Source organism: Mycteria americana, chromosome 2, assembly GCF_035582795.1.
Source record: "Mycteria americana isolate JAX WOST 10 ecotype Jacksonville Zoo and Gardens chromosome 2, USCA_MyAme_1.0, whole genome shotgun sequence".
In the NCBI taxonomy this organism is placed as follows: Eukaryota; Metazoa; Chordata; class Aves; order Ciconiiformes; family Ciconiidae; genus Mycteria; species Mycteria americana.
In genome coordinates this window covers 106,521,367-106,539,130 of record NC_134366.1, presented here as the reverse complement: position 1 = coordinate 106,539,130, position 17,764 = coordinate 106,521,367, and the positions used below count along the sequence as shown (strand labels likewise).

General features: G+C 37.4%; 1 protein-coding gene across 6 annotated transcripts in view; it reads left to right on the top strand.

The window, feature by feature from the left end:
• ANKS6 (ankyrin repeat and sterile alpha motif domain containing 6) overlaps positions 1-17,536 on the top strand; it is a 46,955-nt gene extending 29,419 nt beyond the window's left edge. For 2 of the 6 annotated variants that reach the window (XM_075494174.1, XM_075494171.1), the window contains exons 12-17: positions 3,456-3,645; positions 5,091-5,207; positions 7,124-7,191; positions 8,501-8,617; positions 9,572-9,668; positions 16,773-17,536. In XM_075494174.1, the coding sequence (XP_075350289.1) occupies positions 3,456-3,645; positions 5,091-5,207; positions 7,124-7,191; positions 8,501-8,617; positions 9,572-9,668; positions 16,773-16,822 (639 nt within the window). In that variant the 3' untranslated portion in view covers positions 16,823-17,536. Of the gene's footprint in view, positions 1-3,455; positions 3,646-5,090; positions 5,208-7,123; positions 7,192-8,500; positions 8,618-9,571; positions 9,669-10,850; positions 11,307-12,774; positions 12,843-16,772 lie in introns of all 6 variants that reach the window. The other 4 variants (XR_012774397.1, XR_012774399.1, XR_012774398.1 and 1 more) reach the window with 4 other exon arrangements.
• Positions 17,537-17,764: the final 228 nt, after the last annotated feature.

Sequence of the window (17,764 nt, the reverse complement as noted above, 5' to 3'; positions counted from 1 at the left end):
TCATGGATGGTTGATAAGTATAACTGCATGGCATTGCATAGCCTAAAATGAAAGAACACCTGCTACAGTAATGGAAACTTTTCAGCTCCACAAACCTTCCTTTTAATTACTAAGTCTACAAAAGATCAGACCCTAATAATAAAGCATGATTTGGGTTTGTTATTAGTTTCACTCTATTTTAAAAACAGTAAATGTAATACTTGACCTTAGGGTAGATCTGCACTGTTATTTTGGTTTCTCGTTATTTCTTTCTATGGCCCTGATGGAGTCCAGCATTTTATGTTAGTTATTCCTGGGCTTTACTCGGAAGTGGCGTAGCTAGTTTCCCTCCAAAGGCACAACCTGAGTGCAGAACATGAGATAATTTGTACCAGGATCTGCCAGCCACAAAAATATGTGCATACCTAGTCTGCTCCACAAGGTGTTATTTTTAAACGGTATGAACATTAAGTTGTCATTACCAAAGTCAGGTTTTGCTCCTGAGTGCAAGCCATATTATCTGTGCTGACTTACCTGTCAATTTCCTGGAATAGCTTTACCCTCATGACCTGCCCATTTTTGTGCACGTACTTTGAAGTTAACAACTGCTTTGTACTAAATTTATAAGGATTAAGATTTTAAATCTTCAAAATCTGCAGAGACACAAGTTAGAAAGCAGCATCATAACAGAAGATGTGATACACTATTGTGAAATGTATGGGTTTATTCACACAGGGAAACATTACATTTCAGAGAGCAAGAGAAAGAAAGCACATAATTTGGGTTTTAGTTCTAATGTCTGGTATTCTGAAAATGTTAGAATACATGACCAAGAGCAAAATTTCTTAACTTTTTGCTTATGTAATCACCAAACAGCTCATTTGCTTTGTTTTGTTTTCCTTGCATCTTTTCATGAGATTCTTCTTGAAGTTTTGCCCAAAGAAACAAAAATGGCCAAAGTATAAAATTATTACATTTGCTATCTCGTTCTATGATGTCTTATATGGCAACAATAAGCAATACGTATATTTTATCAGTAAATATCAATGATAAGTGAAGTTACAAAGCTGTTCAGTGATTTAATTGAAGTTACTGGAGGACAAAAATCAGAAAATGAAAAGCGTGCAACTACCAATGCCAAAACAGTTTCCATGAATAGTCACTTTGTCTCTGATCTATCAGTCCTGATTCTGAAGGGACTACTGGTTGCTTTTCAAAGATGAGATTGGGAGCTAAAATTTATAACTCTGCTGGACCCCCAAAAGCTATCAACTCATACTGATTCTTTGGCACATGATAATCTTTCCTCCCTTTCTATCCCACGTAACTGCTCCCCAGGTTATAAATGGTCTGTCTCTTTCTTTCCTGTAGACAAAGCCACTTTATTATTCTCTTCCCTCATTAAAGTATCCTCTACTGAACAGCTATCAAATGCTTTTTCTTTCAGAAGTGGCTGGACAAATATATTTCTAATTAAACTCTCAGCAGTTCCTCTCAGCTTGTTTTTATCTTGGAAATAATTTCAGAAGAGCTGCTTGTGTGCCCCCCAAAATCTTATTTTTCTCCAGTTATATTAGTTAGCCTATTAAGAGGTAATACCTGTGCCTGTGAGCTTTGGTCTGCAGATCTTGGGGCCCGTTGTTACAACAATGCTGCCACTAAGAAGTTTAACTATTATTCCCACTCACAGTGGAAGACATTAGGGGATAAAGAAGTAGTGAGGTGCAGTGCACTGCAGATCATCTTCTGGAAAGGCAGTTCATCATACTGTTGAAAAGATTTTTAAATAAAAATGATGTCAGTATGTTGGAAAGGCAACAGTTCTTTCAGTGCTCCTTGCTTAGATGTCTAGATGAATTTCAGTCCATCCACCAACAACAAAACATGTAATCAGTGTGGATCTCGCTATAGATGTTCATGTATCACGTCTGAGCTGATTTTGGGGACATCCGTGTCTGTTGGGGGTACACAATCACATATGGATTCACACTGGCTGCAAAAGCTTAAACAGCCTACTTTGTTGTTGTAATCAAGAACATAAATGCTGAAAATTTAATGTCTATATCCATTGTGGAAATCCTTGTGCCCTCCCATTAGCATCATGCTGTCTAAACTTGGAAGTAGCTGATCTAAAAATGCAGCGATGTTACATTGATCAGTTTTGCAAAGGTTATCCATGAGGGGTGGGATTGTACAAGCCTTAAAGAAAGGAACAGAAAAACTGAATAACAACTTACAGGGCGATGTAATTTAAATAAATGCAGTCAATGCACTAGAGAGGGAAGACCATTCTGAAACACAAATGGCCAATAACAGAATACAGAGAAATTTGGGACAAAAAATTGAAATGAGTTAATGATGCTTTTCAGAAGCCTCTCAAATTTGTATCATGCTACATTACTTCTAGTCAATTCAATGGAGGGCTAAGGACATAGTACATTCTGGCATAGGACAGAGTCGTGGAAGAATGTTACCACTCAAATCAGTTTATCTTTTTAATCTGCATCTCTTTCATTAACTAGAAAAGTTCCATTTATGCCATAGCACAGAAGCAAAATTGTAGAGAGGCAGGAACCACTGTCATTCTCCCTTCCTGCCTTGTTACCCAGCTCAACTTTTTTCTTAAATTTTTCTTGTAGCAGCCTGACTGACAAAAGGTATTTTAAGTTAAACTCTGAATTCAGGAATCCAGGGGAAAATCACCTAAGACTTCTTTTTAGGTCATATAATGCAAACATTGAAATGTGTGAAGTGATACGTAGATTGAGGAATTTAGGAGATGAGTACATTAACTTGTTTTGGAAAAGACTGATATACATATATATATATATATATATTCTTATTCCTCATTTTAATTAATCTATGTTCCTGTTTGCCATGCCTCCAAATGTATTAAATATTTGCAAAATACTTAATAAATTTGAATCATTTGATTCCTGTTAGGTAATAACAAGTTTAAGGGTTGACTGGAAACTTTCATTCCAGTGCAGCAAGGGGTTTAAATGCACCCAAAACTTAGTTTATGCTTGCTACATATTTCTGGTTAATCCAGCATGAAGTGCTACTTTAAATTAGCATCTGATATACTTTGAAAAGCTTTAATTGAGGCTTTATTTATTTAATTAAATCTCTGAATGAAAAAGACCTGTTTTCGGAGTCAAAGTAATTTCAGCTTTTATGAAAAGAATAATTGTAGTGCTGGTGTATGGTATTGCTTTATAAGAAATCATTTTCTTGTTCAAAAATTACAGCCTTAATAAATGTATTTTTTGTGATGAATTTGAGGGGACAGACTCTCACCTGGGATAAATCAGTATTGCTCCAATTATTTCAATATGAATCAAGCAGAAGCTTCTAGTTGTGACTACATGCTCTGCAGAGATGATATGCAACTTAAGTAATATTGAAGCATCATATATACGTGAACACTTTTTCTTTTTTTTTTTTAACTGAAATGATTGTATCATTAACTACAGCAAAAACTGGAGATGAACAAAAGACCTCCATCTGGGACTTCATCTACATCTAAAAGCACATCACCAACTCTCACACCTTCCCCATCACCCTCCCCGTCTCCTAAGGTTCACAACACAGAGTCCTCTCTCTCTTCTTCTCACAGACAGACCAAGAGCAACGGTTCCAGCAGTGGTACTATTACAGAAGATGGTGAGTAGGTCACTGTAATTATAGGAGATTCATTCATCAAGAGCACGAAGTGTTTAAAGCTATAACTGTACTGGATTAGTGTGTATCTGCATAAGAGTGAGAACTTTTTTCTTTCTAGAAAAAATATTTTGGTGTTTCTTACTGCGAGATTGGCATTCCTGCAGTAACTGGCTATTTCTCTCGCAAAAGCTGTGATGCTTTCCATTTAGAGGGAGATTGGTACCATGTCAAAGCTAGCAGAGAGCATGTAGGTAGGCCACTCTGACATGGCCTCCTTCCTTCCCCCCTTTCTGGCTTAAATCCTGTTTTTCACCCTTTGCTGAGGGTAGAAAATGCACTTTCTCCACATTCGAAATGAATTTTTTTTTTAATAAATGCAGTGAAGCACATCACTACAGAAATACAGTTTTCATTCATAGCAAGTCATAGCTACATGCAATTGATTTTTAAGAGCTGTATTGCATTTATTTTTTTAAATTGCAAAAATAGGCTTATTTTGACCTTATTTTTAACTTTAGGTCATAAGAAAGGATAATAATGTTACTTTTCCAATTACTTTTCCAATAAGATTACTGCCTTTTAAGTTGAACTTTTAGGTCTAAATTACAACACTTTATTTTAAAAAGTCATGTTACTACATTGGAAACAGCATACCAATTACTTTGTTTTCTTCTGTAAACAACTCAAAGAAGTGAAAAAAATAACATGACTCAGAATCTTTTAAATAAGAGATGGAAGTTCCTTTTATCTGGTTTCTGCAAGAAGCACTTGTACTATTTTTGGTTTTTTTGAAAGTGTCTGTATTGATTTTGTTTTGTTTTCATTTATGCTAACTCTGTCCATTGACACTGTACTTCCATTTGACACTAAAGAGAGGTGATATTTGACCCGCTTTCTGTCCTCGTGTCATGGCTTAGCTGTAACATATTGTACTGACTGCTGGAGAAAATCCTTTCACATTTTAGTTAGTGCCATTTTGTAATGATGGTTTGATAACATAAGAATTGTTGGTTTAGAAATATATAAAGGGAAGAGAACTTGCTGTCAGGGGAATTCCCCACGCAATCAGCTGTTCTAATCTCACCTCGTGAGGCCGGGCTTTGTGACTGCACCACTAGTGCCATGATACAGTGAGTTTCCTCTGTAGCAGAAGGATGGGTTGTCAGAAGCCTAGGTAGTTCTGGGTTCATTGTGCTTGTAAGCTTCCGTAGTTAAGTGGTCCTTTAATTCAAGGGCTTCTCTTACTGTGATTTGATTCAGCAGCAACAGTACAAGTCCTTATAGGCCCAGCAGTAATCAGAAGAGTAAGCACAAAAGGCCTGCAATGTTAACTTTCTTTTTCTTTCAAGTAAACGTAAATGAATTAGGAAATTGATTTGCATTGAATATTACTGTGAAGAAACAGTAGGCGGCAGGGTTCAGAGGTGTGCATGGTTTCTTTTTAGGCAACCACTTGGTGGACCATCAACAGCTTGTCCCTATTCTGAGAACCGGTGATGTAGAGAATCATGAAAGACGAAACCATGTGAGAGTAAAAGGAGGCTCTGAAAACTTGGAGAAAGGTAATCTTACCCTACTACTACTGTGGAGTAGTACCAAAGAGGTGCTAAATAGGAGTAATGTGGCAGAAGTAGTAAGAGCTCTGAGAACCTTTGCTTTCTCCAGGGATGTAGGTAAGGAGACAAGATATGAGTAGAGCAAAAGAAAGACTTAGTGAAAAAGCAAAGGAGAAATGATACGTTATGCAAGCATTGTAAAACTGAGAGGTTTCAGGTTTTGTTCAAACTTAAAGTATAATACAGGAACTGGAAGAGGGAAAGAGGAAAAGAAAACATGAAAGGCCTACAGTTAAAGCATTGTCTCTGTGTGTGAAAAGTGTTAGATGTTATAGTTGTTTATGGCAGCAAGGCTCTGCACTCAGAGACCCTGAAAGTTTCTTCCCATATCACAACCTATAATTTAAGCACACCAGTGTGATGAAAAATGAGAAGGCTAACAAACAACCTAAAAGAAAAAAAGGTTAATAGTATATCTAAGGGCTTCTAATGAAACTTTCATTTTCTTTCTGTAAGATGATATTTTTCATCAAACTGCATGGAGAACTTCTCGTTCTATGTTTTTAAAGCTGGTTACCCTTTCCCGTGGATTAACCTCAGGGTAGTAAAGCTTTTAGCCTGAAACCATGCCAACCTTTACCTGTCATGTTAAGTATACCAATTAATTGGCCTTAAGGTAAAAAAAAAAAAACCCCTAGCGGAAAATAAGACTCAACTAGAATTTTTCACTTCAGTTTTCTGTGGGATTTTCTATGTAAAGAAGGAGGCTGCCAGAATGGTGCATAGAAAAGTGTGTCCATCTCAAGATACTTGATGTCTTTTGAGAAGCTTAGAGAGTGAGATTCTCTTTCACGTTTCTACTGATGATGAAAGAAAAGGGACAGTCAAAAGACAAAGAAGTGAAATAAATAAAAGCAAAGTATATTTGGGAATGGAATAGTGATGTCTTTACAATGAAAGTGAGTTTATATGGGGAATATTAAATATAGTTTGGTTGTGTAATGTAATCACTTACGTTCTTTATTTTGACTTTGACTCCTTAGTTTAAAGGACCACTTTGCAACTTCTGGAGAGAAAAAAAATATCAGTCACTTGTGACAATAAAGCAATAAAAATAAACAGAATCCTTAGTTGAGAGTGGTAGTGTGTAATGAAGAGAGGTAATGGCAGGTTATTCTAAAACTGCACTTATGCTTTTTAACTGGCTAACCACATTTTAAATGTGTGGGAAGAGTCACTATCAGGTCCTCCAACTTTTAGTTTCCTTAGGCTTTGAGAGGAAATCCAATATCCAGTGCTCTTAGCCTTGGAAGTTAATTTATGAAACTGAAATTCTGCCCTGGTTTCATCTTAGCTGGACTTCAGCTGTGTTCAAGATGCTTGAATGTCAGGCACTTAAGGAGAAGAGGTTCAGATATACGCTTCTTGTATCAGCGTTTTGAACGAGCAACTGGGTGGCTGCTTGCTCTACACTTTGCCTTCCTGGATCATGACATGGAAATAACGCCATTTCAGTTCATTGCCTGCTTGAGGAGTTTTGCTATCTAACCTGCATGATCTGGGTCAGCCATCTGGGGCCAAGCACTTGTGTTTTAGGCATTGAAGCACCTAAGTTGTCCTTAGTGGTTTGGTTTTTAAGATCCTTTTAATGAGGAAGAAAGGGCAATACAACAGAAAGATTTTATCCTAGCAAGGTAAGACTAGGTGGAATTACAGTATACAGAAGTAGGTGAGAACACAGTAAGGCAATATTTTAATTTCTGATGCAGAATAAATGTGATTCAGTTTTTGTTATCATAAATCACTGTGTGGAATATATGTTTTAATATATATTGTCAGCAGTTAACAATGCAGAGATCACTAAAATCTTTCCTGATCTTTGGGGGGTTTTTTGTTTCCTTTTTCTTTTTCTATTATTACAGATGAGCTGACTGGCATCCTTAAAAAATTGTCACTTGAGAAATATCAGCCTATTTTTGAGGAACAAGAGGTATGTATTTTTTAAAAGATTTATTTTTTACTGTTTTAGAAAAAGGAGGGTGTGACACATACTACATCAGAATTGTGATCCAGAATCTCAAATTTAAAGTTTTACAACCATTTCTGGTTGCAGGGAGGACCTTGAAACATGGACCAAGCAGTATTCATGACATTCTTCAGGATACTGCAAATATCGGTGCTTTTTACAGTGAATGTACGATTTTGATATAGATAGGTGCTTCAGATTTTTTTTTTCCCTCTCTGTTTTTACACTCTGCTTTTTCTATATATGTCTGTATCCAATGTGGCTAACAGTTTATAGGACATACTGTATCAACCCTGGAATCACAGCTGCAACCTCATTTGCAGATGGAGAACAGCAGGGTGTGAGTCACTGAGATGGCTGCTTTCTCTTCTTTATCTGCTATGAGTAAGCAACAGGAGGATTAAAATGGAGAACCTAGGCATCGCTGTAGATGAGGCCTGTGACAGTGACTTGCCTGAAGTATGCAATGAAAGGAAACATTGCTGAAAATAAGTAAAATTTAATCATTACAATGTTTAAGACAGTATCAGATGTGAGCAATAATTGTGTGTTTGGCCAAAGGCCGAGGGTAGTGAATGGACATACCATATATTGACATTGCTGCAGAGTTCAGGATTCAGCACCACAAACACAGATTATTTAGCTGCATCACAATACACTGGGTTTATTATTGTTCCCCTACATGATAGGAAAGGGAGCATTTTTTAGAAATGAATATGCTCTGTGTTTGAAGGTTATATCGACGTGAAAAGTTTTAGATGTTTGTTCTTATCACAGCCTTATGGATGTGTTGATATAAAAAACCTGATATGTGAACAGACCCTAGGTTTTTGTCAGGAGACACTGGAAAAGTATATACAGCATTCTGAAATTCCAAAAATACCTGGGAGGGGAGGGAGGGAAAGAAGAGAAGAGAGAAATCTTAGCCTTATTCAGCTAGCTGCTACTGTAAGTAGAGGAATTTTTGTGGAGAGTATATATTTTGTATTGATAGAGCTTGTCTGAAAAAAAAATTAAAAATCCTTTAATATTTTAAATATACTATCATAATTAATTGAATTATTAACAGCCGATTTAAAACCTGACAACAGAGTGGTAAAGCGGGTACCATTTGGTGCTGGTAATTCATGAAAAATTTTTGTGTGCACAATATTTACAGTAAGTCTATACAATTAAAAAAAAACACTTTTAACCTGTAATAGTGAATCTTTGCCTAGGTAAATTTGTCTTGTCTTTTTTTCTTTTTTTTTTTCTTTTTTTTTTTAATATGCAGGTGGATATGGAAGCCTTCCTTACACTTACTGATGGTGATCTGAAAGAGCTGGGTATTAAAACCGATGGATCAAGGCAGCAAATTTTGGCAGCTATTTCTGAACTGAATGCAGGAAAGGTACATTTTGAAGTACTGTACTTAGTAAATTAATTCAAGGTTTGCTTATATTGTTAATTCAACATACATTTCAAAATTCAGTTGCAGATGTTAGTTAGAAAAGCCAAATGAATGTTGTCCAAACAAAATATTTAAAGTATTTGATTAGTAAAAAATATCTTTCTTTGTGGTACTTGCTGTTCTCTTTCACTAACTCTTTCCTAGTTCAGTGACTGTACAGTTCTTTTACAGAGTATTGGAAATTATATCAGAAGCTACTGGTAACATAAACATTGGCAATATTGCAGTTACTGAATATCGATTTCAGTGATACTAAAAAGAATCATCTGGCCACTATAGTCCAGCTAGAGAATATAATGTAAAAGGAAAAGTCTCCTTTGTTTTGCCTAAGAGTTTTTGATTTCTCTGTGATTAGGTAAATAGCACTTCTCTCATTCCTTACACTTTTATTGCCTTTTCATTTTATACTGACATAAACAAATTTGCTAAGAATGGCATACAGTAAGCAATGTTCTTGTCAGAGGGATTATGGAGTGGAGCACCTCTTTAATTAGGCCTGCTGACACTTCTCAGCTGCTTTTTCAGTTTTTGAGGTCCATTCTCTCTCTGGTACTGGAAGCTCAGATAAGCAAAACATAAAGATAATTTCCCCAAGTTAAGATCAGCAGCAGCAAGTGATGAGGCTAAAAATTCGGGGAGGTGGATGCTGCTCCATACTATACAGCTATGAAGAAAATAATGAAAATGTTTCTATTGCTGTCTGGTAGTTTAAGGAAAAGATTACTACAAGGTTTTCTACATATCTGCGAATTTGTTATTATTCCTAATAGTACACTATGACACTCTGGGCATAGACACACATATTTATGCTTTTTTTTTTGTCATCTCTTAATAAATTCATTTTTTAAACAGAAATTTAAGAATACTTTATTTGAATTTATTGTGCTTTTACAGGGACGAGAGAGACAGATTTTACAAGAAACTATACACAACTTCCACTCTTCCTTTGAGAGTAGTGTTAGTAACACACGACCTCCAGGTAATTCCCAGTGTAAGTAGCACCTGAAATTAATCGAAAAATGTATGGATACATTTAATTAATACTGCCTAGAAGACAGAATGTGACAAGCAAGTCAGTTAACTGCTTTCTGGGTTAATGATTGATGTGTGTCTGTGTCTTTTGCCGAGACTGCAGAGAAGATTTCAAGGTAAAAAGGTAGAGATAGCTGTAAGATTTTTATACACACTTCATAAGATTTTTGTTATGCATTACTAAACACAGAAAATGGATGTAAGTATAGCAAACTATAGTGTACAGTATACTGTATATAGTGTATATATATATATAGCAGCAGTGGGAGGTGCATTTCTGTATGATACATAATTTATTTTTTCATACTCTTTATAGGAGACAATTTTCTTTAGTGTGATCAAGTAGATTAAATATATTCAAGGTTTACAATTTAGTATACTGGCTTAGATAGCGATGTTAATTATGTATTTATGTATGTATGCATTTAGTTATTTTGTGTACGTAATATTTTTATATGATTGTCTGTAGTCGGTTTCTTTGGAATACATCTATTCCAACCACCAGTGTTAACTGCTAGCCATTGCTGGAGAAACTGCCTTTTAAAATGTACTATCTATAATCAAAATGTACAGAAAGGTGTTGCTGACCTGTAACGGATGAATACATTTACTACAGTCACCCCTGGATACAAAAGTTGCAAATCTCTGCCCTGCCAGCCACCTGAGCCAAAGGCAGATATGCATCTGTTACTCAAGATTAAGGAATGGGGCAAAACCTATTCAAATGTGTATTTCTGGATGCATGTTTTAGAAGGAACATGAAAGCCATTGAATGGCCTCGAGAAATTCACCATGTTAAAGTGCCTCTTACTCTCTTTCAGTTGCTTATTTTGCTGCTTGCATCCGCTCACAAAATCATTTCATTTGTTTAGTGGTTATGTTAAGTATTTCAGGTATTGTATGCTTTAGGAGGCCTTAATAATGAGCAAGTCCCAGTTGTTCCAATCTCAGTCAGCTGTATATCACTAGATACGTGAAAGCAGGTGCTAACTGTAGTCCTACTGCTGTCTTGGGGAAAACTGGGCATTGATAGGGTAGTTAGTAAATGTGGGCTACTTTCTGTATTCTGTGTAGTCTGCTTGGCTGAAAGCCACTGTCAGGTGTCACTATATACTTTGTACAGCTTACTTCCCATTCTCAGAGTAGTCAACATGTGTGGGAACTTCTGGATGTCTCTTGATAACATCCCAGACTTGAAGAGCCTCTTCTGTAGGTACTACTAGGTAAGCAGAAGCTGCTCTTTGGGATTTGATAATATGGTGCAATGAACTGGAATTACTCAAGAACTGAAGAAGCATACAGATGTAACATGTCTCCAAGCAACTTGCTGAGCCTAACCACTGAGCTTAAAAGTGTATTGAAGACAGCAGAAGATGGTAATGGTGGCACACAGTTGGGGAGAACATCCTTTTGCAAGAATGGAGGCAACAGTTGTTCCTGCTGACCAGTTGAGAAAAGGCTGCCATCAGAGATCTAGCTTTTGGGTGTCTGTGTGTGAGAGCTCCATGAAATAGATTTGGCTGTGAAACAGCAACAGAAGCACTAACAGAGAAGGAAGAGGAAGAGAACACGTAGTTAAAAGGAGTTTCTTCACCAGGTAAGCTGCTTTTTATTGTAAAAAGTAGCAGTGGGACCCTTATGCAGTCTCTGGAACTTGAAGTAATTTCCAGGAATGTGTAATATTTTGGAGCATAAGAGCAGCTGTACTGAGTCAGATCCAAGGTCCATACAGTTGTGTTCAGCTTTTTCATCCGGTCTCATTTGACATTGGCGTGAAGAGCTGCTTGCTTTCATTTGCTGTGAACTTGCCATGTCCTGACTTCTTTTGCTTCATCCTACTGGATCAGAAGATACAGTCAACAGTTGTTCCCTCTTCACTGCTTCCATGCCACTGATGATTTTACAGATATCTGTGATACTCTTCTTCAGTCATGTTTTTTCCCAGACAGAAGACTTACGGGCTGCTTAATCGTTCCCTATACTATAGTTTTTCTGACCTCTTTTCCTTTTCTACTATATCCTTTCAGACTTGGAGATACCAGCCTAGCATACAATATTCAAGATCTAGGCATACCGCGGATTTACACGACAAATGTTTGTTTTGTAATTGTGTTCTCCATTTTCAGTTCTCTTGCCCTTTCCTAATTATTTCTAGTACTCTGCTTTTATGGCTATAACTGAAGACTGAATTGGTATTAATTGGAACTACCTCTTATAAACCAGCTCAACTACTGAGCTTGAGCTCAGACCCTATCATTTTGTATAACCACTCATACATCGTTTTTTCCATATGTCTTACTTCATATTACTTCATATTTATCTTCATCAAATTTTGTCTGCCATCTTATTGTTTGGGCACTGATGTCTCATGAAGTCCTTTTGCCAGTCTTCTGTTTGCCTTTCTTTTTATTTACATGGGTAACTTAAGAAAGTTTGTCACTTCACTCTGTATGGCCTTTCAAAATCATATCTTGAATATCCTGAGTCCTCATGCAGATCCCTATGAAATGCTAGTGGTGATTCTCTACTATGGAAAAAAAATCACTGTTTACTCCCACCTTCTGTCCTCTGCCTTCCTAACTGATTATTTATCCACACAAGAAATTTTCTTTTTACCGTGTGGGTTCCTTATTGTCTTAAGAGCCAGCCTTGGACCTTGTGAAATACCTTGTAAAAATCCAGGCATCACGTGGGCCTCTTTTAGCTACAAGGCTGTTAGCACCTTCAAGGAATGCCAGTAGGTTGGTGAGGCAAGACTTTTCAAATCCCTTTCTGATTGCTTTCCACAAAATTTCAGATTCTTTGTTATAGTTTATGCTTATCTGTCTGGTACCACTGGCCATCTCACTGGTCTGTGTTTCCCTGGATCTCCTCTTGAACCATTAAAAAAAATTAGCATCATTTTTATCACTTCTCAGTTATGTGGCAATTTAAACAAGAACCTGTGCTCTGTACTAAGCAGTTCAGCTGCTTAATCCTCATGTTCCTCTAGAACATCTGGCTTAGCAATTTGTTATTATTTGCTTTGTGTATTTGTTTCATAACCTTTTTTACCAATACTTCAGGTTAAGATACCTTGGACTCCCACATAAAGAAGGCTTCTGAAATGGGAACCTTCCCAAGCTTTTCCATGGTGAATACATTTAGTTTTTCTGATGTGAACTTACTTCTGTAGCTCGTTACAGTCTAATCATTGATTGGCATCATGGCATCTGTAACTGGCTGCCTCCTGTGATGTGTTGAAAAGTAATATGTGAAATTTTTATTCTTTTTGAATGGTCCACAACCACTGGTTTCTCTACAGCTCTTCCTAGGAGCCTGTCTGGACACTATTAGCAAGAAAGCCACTTCATTATTTGCCCTTTTAGAAAGCTAGATGTAGCTCACAGGGTAATAAAAACATCCTGCTCTTCCAGCTGTGTCAGTACCACTGTTTTCACACCTATCACTCTGATTTCCTCAATATTTTGAGTCATTTTAAAAGCTCAATACCTAAAATGGTGTGGCTGCTAGTGTAGTTCTGCTTTTATGAAGTTTCCAGCCTGTAGCGGTGTAAAGAAGATAATGAAATACAATCCGAATATATCCATAAGACTCAGAAATGAAAAAGCAGGGGAAAAGAAACTAAATCCTCACTTTCTAGACATGTAGCTTATAATTGTGGGAGGTCTGTAGTCTGACTACCATCACCAAACCTGCAAATGTCTACAGCTTCTACACCCTCCCCCATCCATAGCTCCAATGCCCACTTAGCTTCAGTTCCCCCCAAAATGCCCCAATCCACACTGCCCAGGCTCAGCCCTTCCCCTGCTGCCACTGGGTCAGGAGCTGTTGCTGCTGGTCAAACCTGGTATGAGATGGCAGGCAACAGAAACAGGAAAGCATCTAGATGAGTGTTTCTAGAATGGAAGAGAGAACTGCAGTAATTATCTGCATTTACACTTCTAAGGAATGCAGTAGAAGGAAAACAACAAAAGGCAGAAAAAGTAAAAGACTGTCAGAAGCAGGGGATTGATGGTATAACTAATTTCACACAACAGGCTTGTTTAGGGAAGATACTACAGTTTCTTCTCAGATTTTTTGGCAGTTTGAAATCAATTGCTGGCTTGTTGTATCCTCAGCTAGCTTCTGGGTGAGCACCTCCTGCTGAGGTCATTGCTCCTGAACTTGCTGTGATACTCACTACAAGAACTCGTAGAAAAGTTGTTGAGCGTTTGTTGGGTTTTGGCAGATGAGCTATTTCAGTTATAATAAAGCTCACTGTTGGGAGAAAGATTCCTTTGTACATCAGTTGCTGTGTTATCCCTGGGGCTGGAAGTGAGATGATTCTGCTTTGTGGAAAACAACAGGCTTTGACATACATTCGTTTTCTGTCAGAAAGATACCGAGACCACTTCCTCCCCACCCCATGCCAGTGATACTAGGTTAGGCTGTGGGAGCGCCGTATTCCAGTCCTTGCCTGAACTGCGTATAAATGCCTGCCCTAACTGCAGTATAAATAATTCAGTGGTTACTGGACCTGTAAGCCATTAGGTTCAGGGGCACCATGGTTCTTGTCCCTATTCTGAATAGGCAAACGGTACTTGCATGGAGAGTGGTGCCTCCGTCTCTTTTTTTAATGGAAATGAATTGGTGACCTTCAGAAAATTCTGCCGAAATTAATTCCAAGAGTGAATGTTTTTTTGACACTTTGGTAGTTTTCAAGGGAAAAAAGTATGGCTTGGAAAATTGCCAATGCATGCTGATCACCCTGTCCTTGGTAAGAGAAACTACTAGGAAGATACTGCTTCTTTATAACCCAGTGAACTGTGTCAAACAAACACAGAATTAGCTTGCTGCTTCACCATTTAAATTTAGAGCAGATGACCAGCCCGTGCCTCCATGAGGCAAGATGACTGCTCTGAGGAACAAAATGCTCCTCCTTTGTCTGGACTCCAGCTTCAATGAAACAGCAAGTGGCAGCATGAAGTCCAGATTTCTGAGGAAAGTGGATTTAAGAAATTTTATCGCCCCAGGAAATGTTTATGTTTGTAGTTTGAGGTGACCTTTCTGTTTACGTGATTCTGGTGAAAAAGAAAATCAGACTTTTTGAATGCCTAATTGCCAGCACTAATTGTTTAGGGGTTGGGGGTTTTTTTGGGGTGTGTCAAGATTCATGCAGTCATCAAGTACATAATTGAAGGGTTGAATAGATCTGGCAGTGGTCTGCAGGTTAATTGAAAGAAGTGACACCAAAGAACAGAGAGTTGCATCTCAACACAGACTTGCCAAATCAGAAACGAAAAGCTGAAAAAAGTTCATATGGATTCTATGAAATTCTATGGAAAAAAAAGGAGCAAACCAACTGAAATTATTTCCTCCAGAAGAGTAGAAATAAAATCCCATATGCTATTTATAATAGATATGTAAGCAAGTGTTACATTTTAGATCTGTGATAAAAAATGGAAACAGTTCATGGAGTTCCCTTGCCCAAGCCTGGGGCTTGTAGCAGGATTTGCAATTTCTACAAAAATGACGTGAAAAAAGCAAGAGAGCATCCAAGGTTTATATTCTGAAGGACTGTCGTGGTTTGACCTCAGTCGGCAACCAAGCACCACAGAGCCACTCGCTCACTCCCCCCCCCTCGGTGGGATGGGGGAGAGAATCTGAAGAGCAAAAGTAAGAAAACTTGTGGGTTGAGATTGAGATAAGAACAGTTTAATGATTGAAATAATAATAATAGTAATAAAAAGGAAAACAACAAAAAGAAACAAAACCCAGGAAAAAACAAGTGATGCAACTACTCACAGCCTGCTGACCAATGCCCAGCCTGTCCCTGAGCAGCGATCGCTGCCCCCTGGCCAACTCCCCCCAGTTTATATACTGAGCATGAAGTCATATGGTATGGAACGGCCCCTTGGCCAGTTTGGGTCAGCTGTCCTGGCTGTGCCCCCTCCCAGCTTCTTGTGCACCTCCTCGCTGGCAGAGCATGGGAAGCTAAAAAGTCCTTGCCTAGGGTAAGCATTACTTAGCAACAACTAAAACATCAGTGTGTTATCACATTATTCTCATGCTAAATCCAAAACACAGTAGTGTACCAGCTACTAGGAGGAAAAATAACTATCCCAGCCAAAACCAGGACAAGGAAACAATCTTCTTTTTCTCCTAGGGCATTTCTTAACCTCATTATGAAAAAAAAATTTAACAAAGATTTGTTAATTTACTTAAACTTACCCTAGTTTACCTTTTAATATGAAGTTTATTGAAATGCTGGAAAGAAAAAGATGCACCTCGTCACCTGGTGTAGACATCCAGCTGCTCTCCCCCACCTAAACATAACACTTCTCTTATAACAGGTGGGAAGAAAAGTGAACACCCCGATATCTAGCAGGGGGACTGAACAAAGGGAGGATTTTGATATCAAAAGAGTAAACTGAATATTCTCCAGGTAAAAGTTAAATGAAGAGTAACTGTGCCTATGATGAAAAAAGGAATATGATGCCATTCAATCTATAATTCTTTGCAGAAGTTCTGGTCTTCCAGTTTCTCTTTACATATGATAGTATGTTGCATATTGATACATACTTACACATATGCATCTGCAGATACATACATAGACATTTTAAAAGATGTGACAATAAAATGGAAGAGAGGGGGGAGTCGTTTGTATATTTACTTTCTAATTTTAGATTCAAAGTCAAAAATACCAAATGGAAATTATCCAGAGGAGGGAGTTACAGAGATTGTAGAGTGAGAAGTAGAAATAGGAGCAAAGCCAATATAGACTTGCAAATAAAAATCATACAGGATTTAGGTAGTCACTTACTGGAAAGGTACACATTGAGAAAAGAGAGATAGTGGGAAGGTTTGTGGCAGTAGATGACCTTTTCACACGTGACTTTGACTTTTCATACCTTCTCCGTACAGGAGATGAGTTAAATGTATTACAGGGTCAAATTGTTGGAGTCTGGTATAACAATGATACTGGGAAATGTGGGTCTGTTTCCTGTTTACTCTGTCTTCTTTAAAGCTGTGAGTCTTGCTGGTTGCAGTTTTTTCAGATTATTTTTTTTTTCTTTTACAGCACCTGGCTGCTCTATAAAACCACAAGAAGCTGTTTCTCCTAAAAGGTAGCTACTGGAAAAAAAGGGGGTTTTTCTTATGGTGAAGTTTGGCATCTGGCTGAGTAAATCCAAGTGTACAAATGAAAATTTGAAAAGTTAGTTCTAACTGCACCTGTATAGGACTTTGCAGTAATGTGCTTAAAATTTGAATCCCACAAAGAATCAAAGAAAATAATAAAGAGATTGCTTTTGTAGTTCAACCTAAGTGTTGAATTGTTCAAGGCGTCAGTGGTCTGGACTTGAGAAGAGCAAAGTCAGAAGAGCAGGAAGAATGAATGACCATATAGGATTCCTGCTTTCATTCTACTCTTGCCCATAGATGAAGAACCCATAGGAGGCCTACATGGGCACAGTCAGGAACAACGAAAGCATGGAAGAAGGCATGAAAACACCACAAATTATGAGAGCTTCTACATGGAGAAATACATAAACTGACTATGCCTGTATTGACTGGATACAGATAAAGGAGTCCAAACTGAAAATGTAATGGTTTCATGAGAAGGAATATAAAGGAAAAATAATGCTGCATTCTTCATTAACCAAAATACACTTTATCTATTCAATATTAAGAGGTTAGAACAGCAGTAAAAGAAAATATGAAATACCTATTTGTAAAAATAGCACTTTATTTAAGGAAATGCATAATCTGTCACCAATATTTAAAGTGTTAAAATATTTTATATTGCTGATTGGTTGTTTTGAGAATAAAACCATTTAACTGATATTGGCTGGGTTTTTTTGAACAGTAGTATGAGCAGATCCTTAAAATACATTTTTATAATTTGACTTTTGTGATAATTTTGAAAGGACTAGTTATAGTAATTATGAGTGGAAATAATTTGCTGCTTAGTAAATACAGTTTTTTGTTGAGCAATTAAAACACCAGCCATCAGAAGCTTCTGACAGTACATTTATCTTTTGAAGACTCACAAATACGTAACTTTACCACTGA